The sequence below is a fragment of the Polypterus senegalus genome, chromosome 14, assembly GCF_016835505.1.
Source record: "Polypterus senegalus isolate Bchr_013 chromosome 14, ASM1683550v1, whole genome shotgun sequence".
Lineage (NCBI taxonomy): Eukaryota > Metazoa > Chordata > Cladistia > Polypteriformes > Polypteridae > Polypterus > Polypterus senegalus.
This window is the reverse complement of record NC_053167.1, coordinates 55,911,681-55,932,326: the sequence shown is the minus strand read 5'-3', so window position 1 is coordinate 55,932,326 and position 20,646 is coordinate 55,911,681. Positions and strand designations below refer to the sequence as shown.

At 35.4% G+C, this 20,646-nt stretch overlaps 1 protein-coding gene across 3 annotated transcripts in view; it reads right to left on the bottom strand.

Annotated features, from left to right (window-relative positions):
* Nucleotides 1-20,646, bottom strand: part of edem2 (ER degradation enhancer, mannosidase alpha-like 2) — a 49,757-nt gene that overhangs the window by 26,528 nt on the left and 2,583 nt on the right. The window contains exons 1-4 of one of the 3 annotated variants that reach the window (XM_039735330.1): nucleotides 15,737-15,789; nucleotides 14,736-14,846; nucleotides 12,684-12,723; nucleotides 7,549-7,654 (exon numbers count right to left, since the gene is read on the bottom strand). In XM_039735330.1, the coding sequence (XP_039591264.1) occupies nucleotides 7,549-7,654; nucleotides 12,684-12,723; nucleotides 14,736-14,830 (241 nt within the window). In that variant the 5' untranslated portion in view covers nucleotides 14,831-14,846; nucleotides 15,737-15,789. The other 2 variants (XM_039735328.1, XM_039735329.1) reach the window with 2 other exon arrangements.

The window sequence follows — 20,646 nt, the reverse complement described above, 5'->3', positions numbered from 1 at the left end:
ACACCATAAACAACTGACAAGACAAATTCAGGCAGTGAATAAAACATTATGCATTCAATTCTAAATCATCTGATACAAGGGTAAATTAAAAAAGTAATGGCAATTAAAAATAATGCAGTAACCACAATGGGTAGAAGGCGATGTAATAGAACACTTTTCAGTGGCTTATGGGTAGTTGAAAACACGCACAACGCAGCGTTCTACCATTAGTTTAGCTCCTGCCAAAGTCTATGGAACATGGACGCTCTGCTGTGGTGATTGCACCATTGCTGAACAATGCACTACAGTGACAGTTCTTTGAGCAGAGAGAGTGAAACCTGCTGAAATTCATGGAAGGATGCTGGCTTAGAATGGAAGTTAAAACAGCATGATTCAACAAAATGGGTAGAAAGGTTTAAAGCAGGAAGAACAAGTGCCTCTGATGAACCCCATTCTTAGCTAGTCTCCTTCTGTTTTAATACATTTTTCTTTAATATTTTATGTCACTGTCCTGAACAACACTGTTAAAGTCTCCATTCACATGTGTATGCTCAGCATTTAGAATTGCCAACCAAGCATAGACTAGATAGCCAAAGACAACTGGAGGATTGTATAGTCAGCTTAAACACAGAACAGTATTTTTGTCCCCTTTCAGTACAAAATCTTCTTTCCTTGTTGGGAGAATAAGAACCGGCATGTAAGCATTATCATATTTCTGTATTTTGTGGAGGAGGAGTTCAGCCCCTACCTGCCCTTGTTTGGAGACAGAGAAGACCAGCAAGTTAAGCAGACAGTATTAAAAGGCTTGGACGACAGCCAAACCCTTTGAAGCAAGTGTCGGCAAAGTTCAGAAAACCCTCTCAGCGTGGGGACGAAAAAATGGCAGACTGCGTAGATCAAGATTCCCACCTGGATAAAAGTCTTTGTCATATGCTTCCCGTCTGTAACCGCGTCAACCGTCAGCAAGTCTTTGTCATATGCTTCCCGTCTGTAACCGCGTCAACCGTCAGTAAATGTAAGCTAAAGTATATTTTTCTCATGTGATTCTTGTACCGCCGTAATCACAATGGAAGGGATATCGCCTTTTTTTGTCATATTACTATATTGTTTACTTACTTAATGTGCCACAATTTCAAAAGAATACATTTCCGGAGAACTAATGCCTCTTAAGGAAACACCTTCCATCATACTCTCAAGGACAGTGAATTAGCATATACAATAAAAATAAATTTGTAACTGGTCTGTGGTAAGATTTATTGGAGCAAAGCTTTTTAAAAAAAAAAAAACACCTCAGTATTTTTTTAAATCATGCACACATATGATTCCTTTGGCTTTGTTTCCGCAGTACAAGTGTACAATGTATTAAAAGTTAATTATCATTTCAAAAGATTTCAGATGATCAATACCAGCCCCAGGTTCGTGTAGGAGGGGTATTGGGTCACCCAGGCGATGGGTTGTGGATTGAAAAGTTCGGAATGCCTTATTATGAGAGACAAAAAATCATACTTTCTTCCATTTTATTATGGCTTGTTAGCACATATTTAACCTAAAAAAAAAAAAAAAAAAAGCACAGCATCAGGGAATCAGTGAGCCACAGTTTGCGCATTTCATGATGCAAAGCACCAGTTTCAGAGAGAACAGTGAGCAAACACTTTAAGGATAGTGGGCTACCTAAAAGGGCAATGCAAAATTTAAGAAAACACTGGCATTCTAAGCCTGTAAGAACTGCAGTTGCGCAGCGCCATAAACATATTTGCGCTCTCCTCTCATTCAAACTTTATGTGCGACTGCCTCTTACCAACCAAAGGGCACTTCTACTGCTTGATGAAAAGTGTAGTCCCCTTGTCAGTAACCTTTTACATATATTAAACACCATTCTTTCCTGCCTCAATGACACAATTTTAAAAGGGCTTTGTAGATGTGTTTGTCCAAAATTACCGAAGCTCTGCAACTTTTAGTTTACTTCACTAAAGCTATACTACACTAAAGCAATAGTGTGACGCATTTTCAAAAAAACCCACAATCCAAATATCTTATTTTAAAAAAAATTATTAAAAATTAAAAGCAAAAAACTGTTCAAACAAAAATATGAGAAAATTTACACTACAAAGAAAAGTTCCTCAAAGGGCAGCGTGCCGAGCCCCCTGCTTTACTCTATCTACATCAGGGGTGCCCAATACGATGATCGCGATCGAACAGTAGATTGGAAAGGTAATGCAGGTAGATTGCGATGCATTAAAAAAAAATAATATTTTAAACGTTAGTCTATCATATATCCTCCCTATGGCATTTGCCACTTGATTGACATACAGGGTGGCCAGTCTGAGATCTCTTTTCTTCTAACACACTGGTCATCCTACACGCACGATCAAACGCATAAGCTACTGCAAAACTTCAGCTGTGATCTAGTTAGCCTTCCAATTTATATCGACTAAAGAAGGGTTTTAAAAAAAATTGTTTGGGGAGGGTATGGGCTGGATGTGGAATTGGAAGATGATTTTTTTCTCTCACAATGTCACAATCGAAGTGGGTTTGTCTGATCTGTCAATCTATCATTGCTATACCAAAGAAGGAAAATGTGGAAAGGCACTTTCAAACTGTTCATAAAAACTATGAAACTGACTTCCTTCCGAAAAGCGATCTGAGAAAGAGAAAGGAGAGGGAACTAAAATTGCAATTAATCAGACAGCCTTCATTTTTCACTTGGCTGAATTCATAAGCAAAGGCAGACACACCGAAGCATCATTCTGGGTGAGTCACTCGATCGTTAAGCATAAGAAGTCATTCAAGATGGAGAGATGACAAAAGAGGCCTTCGTTCAGACAGATGGCTAGGGAGAAATTCCTGCTGAGATTTCAAGACCCCTGGCTGGAGAAAAAGGAGTTTCTCCTTGTCATTAAACATGCAGAATACAAGCAACTTAATAACGATCAATGGCTGCTAGACTTGGCATTTTTTTCCGATCTGACCAACATGTTGAATGAGCTTAATTTACAGCTGCAAGGAAAAGAGAACTCCATGGTCAATATGATCAGCTCAGTTAATGCTTTCAAATGAAAAATGCAACATCTGTCCTCAAAGCCACAGCGCGTTGATTTGGGGAACATCCAAAACCTCATGTTAGAGCAGGAGAAGCAATGGAAGGCGTGTGCACAACTTGACAACATACGCCACACAGAGCAGATTGTAAACTGCCTATAAGACTTTTGAGACTCAGCTCTACTTGAGCCAATCGCTACATTTAAGTGCTATCCATTTAGGGAAGATGTTGAGGGTAATTCACTTGTATCAAAAATTGAAACACTGTTTCACCTAAAAGTCCTCTACAGTGGAGGATGAGATTTTGACACTACAGGATAATATTCAGCCGAAGTCTGGGGCTCTTGGACAATTTTGGAACTTAACTCACAGAGGAAAAGTACCCAAACATGAGGAAATGTGCTACCTCATTGACTGCATTATTCGGCTCTACTTATTTATTTGAGTCAGCCTTTTCCCACATGAAGATTATTAAATCCAAATATTGTAGTGACCATAAATGTATTGAATTGTTATTGTGCCATAAAGGTTATTCAATTATGCATATATTTTATGTATAAAGTATACTGTTATATATATATATATATATATATATATATATATATATATATATATATATATATATATATATATATATATATATATATATATATATATATATATATATATATCTCTCATTTCGACCTGGTCATTTTAGAAGTAGCTCGCAAGCCGAAAAAGTGTGGGCACGCCTGCTCTATACCCATGACTGCGTAGCTAAATACAGCTTTAACACCTTCTTTAAATTTGCTGACAATACAATTGTAATAGGTCTGCTCAGCGAGGACGAGGAGACGGCCTACAGGGAGGAAATCAGACTCCTGTCAAAATGATGTCAGGACAAAAACCTCACCCTCAACGTTAGCAAAATTAATGAGATGATTGTGCACAGACCCCTCTACATCGTAGGTGAGGCAGTGGAGCAGGTCAGCAGCTTTAGGTTCCTCAGAGTCACCTTCAATGATGACCTTAAATGGTCAAGTCACACTGCGGCAGTAGTCAAGAACAACAACAACATTTATTTATATAGCACATTTTCATACAAAAAGTAGCTCAAAGTGCTTTACATAATGAATAGAAAAATAAAAGACAATAAAAAAATAATATAGAGCATATAATAATAATAATAACATAATAAGAAAGCCCAACAACGCCTCTACTTCCTCAGGAGACCGAGTTAAGCCCAGATGTCCCCCACAACCCTGTGCAGATTCTACAGGTACTGTGGAATCCATCCTGGTACAGCAACTGCTCAGTTCAGGACTGCAGAGCTCTGCAGCGTGTGGTGAACACAGTACAGCAGATCACGGGCACACAGCTCCCTGCGATCTATGACATTCACACTACATGCTGTCTCAGGAAAGTGAACGGTTATCAGGTGGGACCCCAGCCACACTGCACTGTCACTTTTCACCCTCCTCCCATCTGGGAAGTGACTAAAGTCCATTTGGACGCGTACCTCCAGGTTCAGGAACAGTTTCTACCCAACTGCAATCAGACTCATGATCAGTAACCTTGTGCCACCTTCACTGCTACCTGCACATATACTTCTGCCACTGTCTCCATTTATTCCTAGGATTCTGGTTTTATTATTTACGTACTTGTTTATATTCATTTACTTATTGTGTGTGGGTTTTTTTGTCTATGTTCACTGTCTGCAGGGGCACATGCAAGCAAGCATTTCATTGTACACATGACAATAAAGAATTGAAATTCTTGTTTAAATAAAGTTCTATTTAAAGCTTATTTATCCGGTTTCATTTTTCTCTAAGTTTGGTCATACAGTCATATTATATGTGTAATGGTAAGCATGGTCAGAAAACTGTATCCCAAATGCTCTATTTCTAACTAATCTAACAGTCCAGGCTAGCAGTGAGACTATTTAATAACTTGCTTAATTAACACACTATTTAATAACTTGCTTAATTAACACACTGTTATACAGATATAGTTAAGAAAGTTCTATTTCATGTTAAATTACAGGGGTTAAAAGACTATACCATAATGTAAGTAACTATCAGAAACTGATATTCTATTGAAATTAAGCAAAAATTTTAATTAATTTAACATTAACTTTCTAAGATTGGCTCGTACATGCTCTTTACGGTACAGTTTGCAATGACTTATATGAAGGAAAAGAAATGCAATTTTTCTCAAATTCCAGGCTCATCACTAATATTTGTTTATAAGTAGCTCAGGCAGCCCAAGGATGCTGCGGTCTATGATCCGTTTTTTACTCCTTCAAACAAAATAGAATGACTCATCAAGAAAGAGAAAACCCACGTTTACTCACTGAACGGTGCTGCAAAAAATTGTTCCACAGTAAGCTATTAGTCGCTGTATTAGTCTTTAGTTTCTCTGCCTCTCCATCCACTCTGGAGTGTTGGGGAAGGGCCATGAAGCATAGCAGAAGAATCTCACACACTACCAGCTGTAAATATAACTGCTTGAAAGCCTTTTTGAGAGGCACAACAGATTTATAATAAATAATAATAATAAAAAAGTGATGAATACAGTTTGGCAATGTGTGGAAATTTCTGCAAATAGTTTGTTCCCAATCATCAATTTTTATTTACAATGACAATGTGATCAGCTAATTGGTAAACAATTTCATTGACCATCACCTCAGCCCTAATGTAAATAGTGCAATAAAATTTTTGTTTGCACCCTTGAGTAACATACACTATTTCACTCTCAGGAAGCCCAAATCTTGCTGCACTGGTTATGTAAAATATAAAATTGAATAGGCGTACAGTACCCTGGACTTATGTGGGGCCACCTACTCATGTGGTACATAAGTAGAAGTCATTTCTGGAAATGATATGCCTTCAAAGTAGATACTAAGGGTAACATAGTCAATTCTGAAAAAACTATATATAAATAGTGGTTCTAACCAATACAACCCTAAGGAGGAAACACATCAAACCTAGCACAGCAACTAGCAGACTGATATCTCAACTTACATAAAAAGCAAGTTTCAATTAATGTTACCATTACAGTATATTAACAACCACATTTTACTATACAACTACTGTATTGTGCTGTAAAGGTTTTCTTATTCAGAAATACATATGTTGCTGTTATTTTTACTTGAAATGACTCCCATAAGATACTTTAATGCTGCATGTCACATTTTTATAAAATGATTAACCTTTCTAATGTGCTATAGCTTGAGTTATGTAGCTAGCAGGAAACAGCTGTCTGTCAGTAATATTCTACGCCAACATCACCACATTCTTTGGTGCTTTATAGCTCTAAATGGTGCTGGTGCTGTAACAAGATGTTACACAGTTTTGTGAGGAAGGGCTTCACTGTGTATTTATTAATGTTAGTGAGAATATATTGAGAGAATTGAGCTTTTCACAGGCATCTGATAAAGTACCAGCACTGGTGAGCCTTCTTAGTAATGGCTGAGAGAATTTTATCATTATTACCAAGAACTGTAAATCTGATGTGGTCGACATCACGCCCAATGCAAGTGTTCTGACTTCTGCTTCACAGGAGTGTTTATCAACAAAGTAAAAACAATCTCCACACCTAATAATACGGTACTAGCCAACGCCCGCCATAGCATACAGCGGAGTAAGAATAGGAACGGAAAATGGAGAGAAAGGAATTCAGAAATCAAGAAGAAAGAACTCTGAAAGATGTTGCCATGTATTGTTAGTATTCTTGACTTGTGATAACTCGACTTGCTTTGGAAAGAACAACAGGAAGAACATCTCCAAATCTGTCCCAATGTGATGCAATGATATCTACTGCCCTATGTCATAGTGAGAGTGCATTGCCTTCGTCAACCATTTGTGTCAAGAAATAACCCACTGATAGGAACAGGCAGTTGCCGGATCCCGGAATACAGAGGACATTGAACAAAAACTCGTCGACAGAGAAGATACTGTCGTTCTTTTTATTACAAAGGCTTAGGAAACAACCATTGCAGTATATGAAAATAGTAAGCAGATAAACCAATAGAAAGGAGCGATACCAATGCCAATGCCAATGGTTGAGAGAGTACCTTCCTGTAGCAGGCTACGGAAAAGACTCCCAGGCGCAGACATGGCCGAAGTGAAAGGTCACACGATTAGGCTAGATATAGGGCAGTGACATGACACCAATGGTGTCATGAGAGGAGCGGGGAATGCGGTAGTCCGAAGGAGGAATAGGAATTGAGAAAAGTGGCGTGGGGGTGTATGGGAGGCCGCAGGCAGCGTGGGGAAGGGTTTAGAAGAGGAGGAATAGGAAAAGAGAAATGTCGTGTGGGATGCGTGTGGGGGGGACCGGGTATGAAGAGGAAGCAGGATGAACCAGAAGAGAAATATATAAGAGATATTCAGACTGACATTTACCAGTAATACCTGTAAAATGACAAAAAGCTATTCTTTTGACTTCCTTAATAGCATATAGCACTGCATATCTCAAAAAAAGTGACAAGAAAGCCAAATTTTTTCTAGTAAGATATACCATCTGAAAATTTGGCGTCACACTACTCACCTCGGATATTGGTTTCAAACACAGATGCATTGACATCAATGTCAAAGTTAATTCTGTCTTGCAGCAGGCGAGCTACCCGCTGAAATTCTGTACTGTTCCCTAAAATCTGCAAGAGGAATCAAACACAACCATATGAGTAATCTCATGACAACAGGCACGTTTCTCTTAACATGTTAAATGAAATATTAAAAAGAAAACTCTTCATCTTTAGCATTAACTTTCTTTGACATAAAAATCAATTAGTTTTTCACTGTACTGTATATTAAAAACAGAAAGATTTGATCAACTTTATTTAAATTAATGTTTACATTTTCTGCCATCATCCTTTTGCATAAATGTAGACAATTTTTGTGACAAAAATAACTAAACCACTGTAACAGGCTGAGGAAACACAAGGGTGGGACACACAACTTTAAACCTGGATTATGGATTAAACAGACAAGGTGTTTCCAATCCATAAAAAAAAAAAAAAAGAACAGTTCTCATTTTCTTCTTTTGTCTTTGCATAAATAATGTTATTTCTAATATGTTTTATTTTGATATTGTGTATGCTATGACAAAACTCATTACGATAAGACATTTAATTCACAATTTACTCAATATATTTACTTACATCTGTTATTCATGTAAGATTTAATTAGATAGCTTGTTGATTCTATCAGTTTTCTAAAACTATAAAATGTGCAACCTGATCCTTTACTTGACTAAAGAATCTAAGAAAATTAAGACCACCATTAAAACTATCCAAATGTACAATTTTGTAAAATAGCAGAAATTGGCAAAGGTTACCTAAATAAAGGAAACTTTTCTACAATGGATTCAGAAAACATTTAGATTGTTTCACTTTCTGCACACTGTATTGTGTTGTACCAATTTGAAATGGATACACTTGTCATTTTTGCCCACCAATCTACACTAAATAACCCATAATGACAAGTGAAAACATACTTTCAAGCAAGGTTTGCAAATTAGTTTAAAAAAAAAAACACTATGTAGCACTCCGAATTGGGGTCTACTGCATTGTTTCCTTTAATTATCTTTCATATGTGTCTAACAGTGTTTCACAACCTGTGGTCCGTGGTGGCATTGCAGGTTGTCCATGTTCAACCCTGGAGGAAACCACATACACACCTCTTTGATAATCGTGCTTGATTCACTATGGCAACATCACAGGTGAATCGTGGCCAATCTTGGACAAACTCCATTCCGATGGGCATGCTCGATTTACCAAGGAGGAAAATCACTGACAATCGAGCTTGATTCATCTAACCCTGTTAATTGCACATGACCTCCATCCCATTACTTCAACAATCACTCTCAATTCCCCAGTGGGGACCACCCAACTCGTCCATCCCAGCTCATACAAATGCCCTAGCATTTGGAAAAACTAGACTGTGACACCAGCAAGGTTGTTAAACACTGGTTTAGAACTTGACTGGAATTAACCTGTGGCAAGTTCAATTGACTGGACATAGTTTAGAAAAGCACAAACCTGTGTAGATAATGTTCCATGATTCACAGTGCAAGTCAGAACAATAATCAGACATGAACTCCATGGCGCCCTCTGTATGCCTCCATGATAAAACTCTGGCGACAATTAGATAAGGGCAAGGATATAAACCACTTCTAAATCTTTGAGTGTTTCCAAGAGTAAAGTGCCCTCAATAACTATGAAACAGAAGTTTGGGGCCCATCAGGACTCCTCCTAAAGTTGGCTATCCAGCCAAACTGAGTAACAAAAGAAGAAGGGACTTGGTTAGAGAGGTAACCAAGATCCCAATGGTCACTAACAGACCTTCAGACGTCCTCTGCAGAGACAGGAGAATTTGTCTGTAGGACAACCATCTCAGCAACACTCAAGCAATCTTATGATTACAGTAGTATGTCTAGAAAGAAGTCGCTCGAGTAAAACATAAACAATAGCCCACTTGGAGTTTGCCAGATGGCTTTTAAAGAACTCAGAGAGCATGGGAAAAAGACAGATCCCTCATCTGATGAGACACATATTGATTCTTGAAGCATGCAACTTCAGACTGATGCAACTATTCACCTTTCTGCATGACCATGACCTAAAGCATATAGCCAAAACAATGCTGGGGTGACTCTGGGATACATCTCTGACTGTCCTTGAGTGGTCCAATCAAAGCACAGACTTCCAACCTATAGAGCATGTTTGGAACAATGTGAAACAAGCAATTTACAGACATTTACCATCCATTCTAATGGAGCTTCAGAAGATTTGTCAAGAAGAAAAGGATAAACTGCCTAATTCCAGGTGTGTGAAGCTTGTAGAGACTTACCCAAGAAAATTCAAAGCTTTAGTTACTGCCAAACAGACATCTACAAAATAGTGAATTAAGGCCCTGAATGCTTAAATGAATGAAAGATTTTTCATTTTTAATAAAAATTTCCAAAATTTTTTAAAAGCATGTTTTCACTTTGCATCATTATGTGTTATTGAGTGTAGATTGGTGGGCAAAAAAAGACAATTTTATCCATTTAAAAGTAAATTTACAATACATTCATACATAAATATGTCTATACATACCTGCATATATAAATATTAAAACATGGTCAGGTAGCATTAATTATTATGAAAGTTAACTATTTCCAGAAGAAATTTTTCTAACATGTTGTGTCTTGGTTGAGATTAGAGATATATATTAAAAAAATATATATATTTTTTTTAATTGTAAGCATGAATGGTTTTATTTGCACCTGGACTATTTTTTCTGCTTACAGGACTGTTGGCAAGCTGGTGGTGGAGGCAGGACAATATGTTGTTCAACATGTTAGTTTTTATAAAAGAAAATTCTGTAAACTTTTAGAGCACAGATTTTGAAACTGAAAGGTTTGTGCTTTTACAAGTTTTTAAAAGACCAAAGCAATGAGGTTTCAGATGTGTTCTACTGCCATGCAGTTATGTCCTCTCTGTTTCAGAGTATATAGAATCCCGCAGGAAAGGAAAAAAATCAGTATTTGTAAGTGTACTGCTTCCTTACACAGGTAACTTGCTTCTTTGCATTTGTTCTATACGAGGTGAGCACCATGTATGTAAACTACGAACAGTCAATATCTATGTTGCATAAATAGGTCATATCTAATACAATAAAAGTTCACCCCATCCACCATTTAAATTCCTTTTTACATTACTGCCCTTTAATATATTGATATGAAACTGCTAGTAACAGACCAGCAGAATCAACTCGTTGTGGCAAGTTACTTTATAACTCACTTTTTATGTTCCCTAGCACTGAGTGCCAGTGAGAGAGAGAGGACAAGAACAGCAAAAAAGCAGAAATCCCATTTCACAACATTTAACCCCAACCACCTGCACAAGCATAAATTACAGAAAGAATTGTGAGCTTTTGTGTCATGCTAGCAGACGTTATAGAAGCATAGTGCAATCCATGTAACCCTCTGGTGCTTAGTAGAATTTGTCAAAAATAAGAACATTAAATCTGACTATTTTGAATTCCTGTAATTTGACATTCATAAATTCATATTTTTGTGTAAAAATGTATACATATCCCATTGATTATATAAAACATTTAACAAATGTAATGAATTTTAAATGTGTGTTGTTGAGATATGTTTATGAGGTAATGAGTTCAGTGATGTTGGGAGTTTCTCAAAATTCATTTTGCCTTTACTACTTAACCCTTCACTTTTTTGCCTCAGTGTTTGCGAAAATGTATCCTTTTCATAACATTTACCTCTCCTTGGGAGAGTTCTCTCTTTTACCCAGTCCTGTAAATTTTCATGCAAAGTTGATAAAATAATAAACAATGATAATGAAAGGGTCATATGACATTAATCAACACATTCAGTTTTCAACACACAAGAATAAGTGTATGTGATAAGAAATAAGCTGAAATCTATGTAAATTAAATCAACAATGGTTATTAGCTGGCTAAGGAAACACACACTCTCATGGGAGCTCAGTAAAGAGCACTTAATGGAGCTAAAAAACCAATGCTTCAGACATCCGTGATGCTATGAAAATGTAAAATCAACATATTTTGTCAATTAGGTTATGAAACTCGGCTGAATTCAAAAGCTCCTTGACTGCATTATTCGGCTCTACTTATTTATGCAAGTCAGCCTTTTCCCACATGACGATTATTAAATCCAAATACTGTAGTGACCATAAATGTATTGAATTGTTATTGTGTCATAAAGGTTATTCAGTTATGCAAGGAACGACAACATATATTTTATGTATAAAGTATACTCAGTGTGTGTATATCCATCTATATATATATATATATATCTCTCTATATATCTATATATATATCTATATATATATATATATATATATATATATATATATATATATATCTATATCTATATCTATATCTATATCTATAAGTAGATCATTCGACCTGGTCATTTTAAAAGTAGCTTGCAAGCAGAAAAACTGTGGGCACCCCTGATTTATACTGTGTTTATCATTTGCCTTTGTAACTGGATGTGGGTGGGAGAAGAAGAAAAGAAAGCCCCTTCTTAAGTTAAATGAGGAAAGTCTCCTATAATGTATACTTCTATGAACTTTAATATGGAAACTTGGAGAAAACATAATAGTATGTTTTGGAGAGGTAACAGGCTCTACACCAAAAGAGACAATGCATTACAATCATCTTCAATATTAATTAAAATGCAAAATGTGCTTCTTAATGCGCCAAATATACACTTCAAGCATTTTAACTATTCACAATGGCACATTAGTGACACGCTGTGAATATCATTGGTAAAGATCCAATGTGAATTTACAAACAAAGAAATAATGAAGACTGTACTAAAATATACTGAGAAAACTACATGGAAAACAGAAAGGCCATGAAGGAACAATACCTCAATAAAGCATGGACTTTAATCTAGAAAAACAGAATTATCAAATGTATTCAGTATTCTAAAAATAAACAACATAGGGGATGAAATCAGATATTACAGTATATTTCAAAAACAGCAGTGTTATTAGATTTTTTGTGCAATGGTAGCAATCCTAGCTGTAGATATGATCTTTGCTTAATAAGACATTTCCTAAATGATCTTTTCTCATTTTTAATAATTTTGTTCTAATTTACACAGTCAATTAATTAATGACAAGACATCAATAAAAATAACAGACCTACCAGAAGAGTATCAAGAGCATCAATCAAAGTTAGTGAAAAACTAGAAGAAAAAAGCAAAACCAGTTTGAATTTTATACTACTTAATAAAGACTAATGTAATAAAGAAAGAAAATTAGACAATTACTCTGAATTAAAGGCTTGCTAAATGGTGCAATCAAACACCAAATAACTACTAAAATATCCAAAGTCCTTCAGTTTTTCACTTGACACCATCAAGGCTACTCTTACATACAGTGGGTCATTTTACAGATTGAATACATGTACAGTACAAACAGATGTTAAACAAGATTGCATTGTGTTACTGCTAAATAAACAAGTCCAAGAATGAATTTCGGCATTTTACCAGAGGTATAAAACACATTTTCAGCATTGACTGCAATATCTTATACATGTACTAAGTACTGATCAGTGTTTTTCAAAACATTTGTACTTAAGATAAAGCTAACTTGTTAAAACTTCAATTGCATAATTAACCTACATTTCTACACAAAAGGTTACATATTTTGTTCACATCTGAAGTAAAAAATACTAAATACTGCTGACAGCAAACAGACCATATTTTAAAAAAATGCTATTTTTGTACAGTTACAATTTATTTCATAAAGCAAAAAAATTAAAAGAAAAATATGACAGTTGCAGACATTTTGGCACCCTACTATATCAGCACTTAGAAACACGTCCTTTCACAAGAATCACAGCTTGTACATGATTTTGTAGCCAGCTGCAAGTCTTTGAATTCTTTTTTAACAATTGTTTCCCTGTTCTTCCTTGTAGATTGAGAATCTCTCATGGCTAGAAGCATACTATCTTGTGTGCACATTAAACAGAATGATTCACACACAGATTTTCAATGAATTTCAATTATGTTCAGGTCTAGGTACCTTCATCTTGTACTTCTTGGGGTGCCTTATCGTAGATTTTAAAATTTGCTTTGAACTATTATTTAATTGTAGAAGCCATCCTTTTTTAAGCTTCAGTTTCCTGACATTCTCCAAGTATTTGTTGATGTTTAGTGAAATCCTGTTCCCTGTACTCTCACAATTTTTCCTGTGCCACTAGCTGCCACGCAAACCCAAATAATGAAAGATGCACCCCTGTACTTAATACTTGGTGAGGTGTTCTTTTATTTAAATGCTGATTCTTTTTTTTCTCTCCAAACAAACCGTGCATGGTTCCAGCACCGTTTAAGAGGTTTTCTTTCAGTTTTATTAACAGCAATTTAATAATAACATTGTGGACTGTGGAAATCACTAGCTAGAAGCAATTTGATATTTTAGTAGCATTTCCCTGCTTAGTCACTTGTTTGCTTGTGGATGTTGAGTGTTGCAAGATATTTGAAGGGTCAATGGAATATATTAAGCTCTGGATGTGTCATTGGCTGACAGTAGCAAATGACAATTCTTGATCAGGTTACACCTAATGAGCTACAGTAAGTCAGACCAGACTAAACACTTAATGAGTTCTGAGACAAAAGCAAGTAGGGGCGGAGTGGTGGCTCTTGAGGCTAAGGATCTGTGCTGGTATCCAGAAGGTTGTCGGTTCAAATCCCTGTCACTGCCAAAAGAGATCCTACTCTTCTGGGCCCTTGAGCAAGACCCTTAACTTGTAATTGCTCCAGGGGTGCTGTACAATGGCTGACCCTGCGCTCTCACCCCAAGGGGTATGCAAAAACTAGCAAATTCCTAATACAAGAAACTGTATAAGGCGAAATAAAAAAAAAAAGTAATTGGGCCATGCTTGTTCATAATTTGCACAGAACTGTATCAGCTATAGTCAGAACCCCTGTTAAAAATACTGATCAAAGTCTTAAAGATCTTGCTATATCAATACTATAAATTCTATGTTGATAAAGTTAACAAATGATGGAACCCTATATAAAAAAAGATATACCATAATATTGAAGTGAAGTATTAACTTTGAAAGCAAATAATTACTATGTAATCTACTCAGCAGCACTATGTCACACTCTAAAACTCCTGTAGGATGTTGTTAACTGATGAAATCGATGTGATACCAAACAGAAGACTATTTCTTTTAACTTTTAGTATTTACCTGCCCCAGGTGTCTTGGCCATCACAAGTTAAAGGTCGCAGTTCATCATATGGAAAAGCATTTTCCAAGTAATTGTTGTACGCATGATAGAACATGGACTTTATTCTTTCCCTGTTGAAATACAAATGCATACACAAAAACAATGGTTTTAAGGCATGTCAGTGAAATGAAAACTAAGACCAGGGCTCTACCAGTATTAAATGAAAGGCTCTTCCGACTTTTAACGCACACTAAACACACAGCAGGTCTGCTTTTACCCATGAAAGAAACACTCTCATTACTGAAAAGCTTCTCTGCTGCAAAATAAAATTTAAACAACATAATTAGGTTTTAAATATATCCGTAGGTAACAGTGTAAGGTGCTCATCTACATTCTATTTTTCGGTTTTGTGAAAATGCAGCAAAAGTCTGGACAAGATTTGGCTTCAAGACCATGTCAGAATGCGTCAACGTCACCTAAGTTAATACGTACTGTATAAGGATGTTCAATATAAGCAAGAAAAAAAAGTTCAAAACAGCACTTGGAGCTGCAAATGACTCTTTTCGGTCGCAATTAAGAAAGTAGAGTCTAGCTGGCAAGGTTCACTCTTTGAAGGATGATATATCTCCATGTCATTTAATCCATTTACTCAATCACTAAAACGAAGGGCAAATCGCATCTGCGTCAAAAATTATTTTTGAAGGTAATAACCAACCTGTAGCCAGCCATATCCTGGTGAGTAAAGTCTCTTCCTGCAACATGGCTTGTGTTGAGTAGAGCATGGAGTACACAGACAAACGATATGTAAAGGTACTTCAGCATGAAGAATATAACTGGTTAAAATAAAGACGCCGATTAAAAGCTTCCGAGTCACAACACCATTAAGCACAAGAAAGCTACACAATCAAATGTTGTCATCTGCTACCACGTTCAAGCAAAAAAGTAACAAGGAAGTGTTACGAGGCACGCTATACGTACGACACGCCATGCCGTATCATTCGTCAGTTTGTGCCCCACCTACCAGCCGAAACTTTCACATTTCCAGGCCCACTATGGGGCGGACTCGCGTCCCACTGATGCCCCTCCCGTCTGGAAAAAACTGAAGTGGATGCATTATGTCATTTACGTTAACGCCGTACTGACGTATTTCGTTACGACCAGCCCAGTGAAGGCGGTGCATTATTTAAAGGACCACACACCCTTTCTATTAATTGCTCTTTTTATATTGATAATAATTTGTGAATTGTTTTGTAACCTTCAGACATCCAAGGTACAATGATATTGTTTCCACCGTTTCCGAAAAAAAAACAGTAGTTTTCAGTCATGATGTTCCCTTTAATTCTCTAATAATATGAAAATACAATGATATTTATTTAAAGACGTGTCTGATGGAAAAAATAAAACAGTTTGTGGCGGAGGCATTGGCACATAGCTCAGTGTGCATCATCCTCAGATATAGTAATTTGATTGTAAATGCCGTTTAAAATGGGTCATCCTGGGCGGTATACATGCACGAAGGCCTTTTTTGTTGTTGTATTGTTGTTTACTATTTTTTTGCTTGTGGCCAATGTTTCTTTAATGCCTAAACTTGTTTCTCGTGACAATCTGTGACACGTATGCTTTGACTCAGTAATGGATAAAAGTGCAGGAGATCACTGTGGAAGTGTGTGAGAATGAAGGAGTAGAAAGGAGACACGGGAGACCTAGCAAAACAGCAACAGAGTACTTGTGTCTTGGAGCTGATGCATCTCTTTTTTGTTTTCTGTTTTTTTTATTTGTTAACATTGCTTTTGTGGATCAATAAAGACCTCTGTCTTGCCTGGATGTGTTTATTTTACTGCAAGGGTGAAGTATTCACATCTCAAGAGGATATAACACTGACACTGCCTTCTTGCACCTAATACTCCTGGGATATTCTGTGACAGCTGTCACTGTGAGGTGGATTAACCAGCTTTAAAAGCGGAAGGATGAATTGGATAGTTACTGCACGGATGTCCGCAGGAAAGTACTTATTAAAAACCCACCCATTTTCTAGCCCTCTTACCCAGTTCAGGATAAAAGTGCATACCAAAATAAAAAAATTATGAAATGATTAATTGCAAATCAAATCTATATACCTGTTTATCTCTTCAAGAATTACATTCCAATCAATTATTTTTCGCAGCCACTCTAAAGGTATGAAAAAAACCTTCAGGTAAAGGTTCATTATTGTGTATAACCTTCTTGACCTCTATTTCAGGAGCAAAGACTATTCTTTTACCATCTTTAAAGATCTTTGCCTATATCTAACACTGCATCTTCTCATTCAGTCTTCTATATTTGCATATTCAAATTGCATGAAAATAGCCTCAGGAATTTTGTCATCATTAAAGAAAAATCCACCACTGCATATTACCAAAACTAAATATTCTCATTTGCCATCATCTGTACTGAAATATGAATACATGAGGCAGGTGACACTGATTTCATTGTCAGGTATTTATTTGTAATTTAAACATGCTCATTACTGCCAGTATGACCCTCATATTTAAAAGTTCAGATTTCTCTGACCACACCAGTTTTAAATATATGCTAACCTAGCTCTTGTTTTGAGCCTGCATTGGTTATGGTATATGTCACAGTAACATCCACCAATCTTTCTAAACTGTAATTGTATTTATTGTGTGATGTCCAGACATTAGAAGAGTTTTTTTCAATGTAGTAACACTTGATGTTTACCCATAGCATTTGTGTATTCAGGTGATTTTTTTGTTTATTTAGTGCTTTAATTGCAAAATATTACAGCAAAAGCACAGTATATTGACTATTCTATGATTCTTATATACACATATAAATAAGGAGTATTCAAAAGTATTGGTAAACTATCTGCAAGTCAGTTAAATGTTAAACAGGAAAAGTGAGAAGGTAGAGGATATACTGTATGTAAGACCACCATGCCAAATTTGTATTTTGGGCATTTTCAAGTCAAGTCAAGTCAATTCAAGTTTTGATTTAAATTGTATGACTAGATAAGTTTTCTAACAGGGAAGTTCTACTCCTTCATAATATATTTATATCTTAGAACAGTTTATGTTTTTTGTGGTATCTTTTAATATACAATATACTTTAAATGTGGATTACATATTGTATGTTATGTTAATACAGTAGAACAACAGTATTGTTGTTCATGATTTTCTGTGATCATGCATTGTATCCTAATTGCACCACTTTTGTTATCAATGTTTATCATATACAACAAGATTCACTGTAAAAGTAGCTTATGAAATCACAATCTCATAATGTATGACGTTAAGACACATTGTATTTTAATTATTTTTATATAGGACACTTCTATATCAAGTCATGTTTCTTTGCTCATTTACAAATATAATACAGTTAACAAAAACTCCAAAAATATGCACCAGATACATTTCTTGATTATAAGTTTAGTATTTCATAATTGTTTTCCTTTTGAATTAGATGTGAATATCCTTGTATAATAAAAATAACATAATAGATGTGAAAGCTGCAAAATACTGTTAAGCTTATTTATTTTCACTTATCCAAATTTTTTTCCTTTTTTCCCCTTCCTCTTCTATTTTCATGCTTTATCTGGATTACTACATACAGAGTCCAGTAAAGAAAGGAAAGCAAATAGATTATGTGTCGCAACAGATGTGCCAGGTTTTAATCACATAATAATTCTATAATGTTTTTCTATTTTCAGCCTTGGGCTGAGACCCTGTATCAGCAAAGCAGCTGACTGCATTCCTTGATGTAGGCTAGAAGAGGTAATGATGCATAAAACGGTACAATCTGCCAAAGGTTTGTGAACTTTGAGATTAACCTCCAAAAGAACTTGAATTTTTAAAGCTCTTGGTAACTGACACAAACAAGTTGTTCACTGATTTAAACACAAAAGTGTCATGGCGTGTTTCTTTGCAGTGAACCAAAGATTTCCAGATTACATTGGAATCACTTGTAATATTTGCAGATAGTAAGATAAAAGACATTAAGCTAAGGCAAGTGTAGCTAAGGCCAATAGACAACACAGGGGAAAAAAACAAAAATACAATATATACAAATGTCAGAGAAAATATATCTATTATGGCACAGGGTCTTTAGAAAAAGCCAATGAAATTACACTGCAGGGTGATATTTTTGATTAGAATTTGTTACTGTTCATGCTAGTCTCCCAGACATTCTGAGGTCCCCTACCAGAGTATGAAGAAAGATAACCTGGTGAAAGTATCAGTGACACCAAATGCAACTAAAAATCACAGAGAGAAAAAAAAATAGGAAAGACTTAGAAATAACAATTACAATGCCTGACAAAATATTAAAAATTAATATGAAAAGCTGGTTGCAGTAGCAGCTCTTCAGAAGTCACAGGAAGATCTGCAACAGTTTTAATAATTTCCATAAAGTAAAGGAAAGCAAAGCCACTCACAATCTTACTTGTCAAAAAATGACTGAAAAATGTTTCTGGTTTAAATGTAAGACATTTGTAGTTCTGTTTATAATCCCAAGTATAATATTTTAATTAAATATTAAATACAAAGAGGACTGTTTGACTTATGTTAGGTAGATTGCCCAGAGGGGACTGGGCGGTCTCGTGGTCTGGAACCCCTACAGATTTTATTTTTTTTCTCCAGCTTTTGGAGTTATTTTTTGTTTTTTCTGTCCACCCTGGCCATCTGACCTTACTCTTATTCTATGTTAATTAATGTTGACTTATGTTTATTTTTTATTGTGTCTTCTATTTTTCTATTCATTTCGTAAAGCACTTTGAGCTACATTTTTTTGTATGAATATGTGCTATATAAATAAATGTTGATTGATTGATTGATAATTGTAGGTTTGGGATTAAACAATTAAATGAATGGACAAGTTTTAAATATAATGTTTGTAAAGAAACTAATTTAATTTTGATATATTTTAAGCTGTGATTTGCAGATCTTATTGTGAAAATGGATGACTAAAGATTACATCGTTTCCATAATTAACACATAAATCTTGTGTGAATTGTCTAAAATAAAGTTAATTCCCTTTTAGTTTGGTACTGTCTTGCTATCTGCAGAATTTCCACAAAGTAAAAAAAATGTATATTTCCAGCCTAAGTTCAAGGGCAGCAAATATTCAGTCTTTTACTGTTCTGTGTCATTAGTATGATTAATTAATGATGCAAATATAAACATACAATTTAAACTTAGTTTTACTGATAAATACAAGTAAGTGTCATTAGCATACAATCTACAACAAATATACTGGTAAATGATATTTCCATTCATGCAGGTATTGGACATATTCTTTGCAATTGTGGAGTCACTGGGAGTTAGAGCCTATCCTAGCAGAATTAGGTGTAAGACTGGAACTAAACCTATACAGAACACAAATCCATCACAGTACATTCTTATGCTCATACTCTCTCTCACTTATTCATATTGGTTCAATTTAGAGTTACCAATTATCCTATCCATGAATGACAAAATATGCCACAAAGACAGAAATAGCTCTAGAACCTAATATTGAGGGAATACCTAATCGTACTGCAGATAGTAATAAAGAAGTACTGTTATTAAAATGCTGCACATAATAAAAATGATCTGTTAAATACAAATTAACCAAGTGACAAAAAGATTTTCACAACAAAAAGTAACATTAATTAATGAAAAGGAATGCAATAGTCAGTTGTGTCAAAATTTGGACTTCAGTCTAAAATCATAATAATTGAAGCATGTCCTGCACCAGAAGATATCTGAATATTATAAACATTATGTTTTGCCACTAAGGCAAAAATAAAACTGAAGATGAAAGTTTTGCTTTTCCTGTTATAAATACATTTTACTTTGAGTTTGCTAAAAGCTGCTGGACACTTGCACCATTTTAAAATTATAGTTTAATATCCAGAAAAATTAGGTACTACTTCTTTTATATAAATAAGAATGCAAG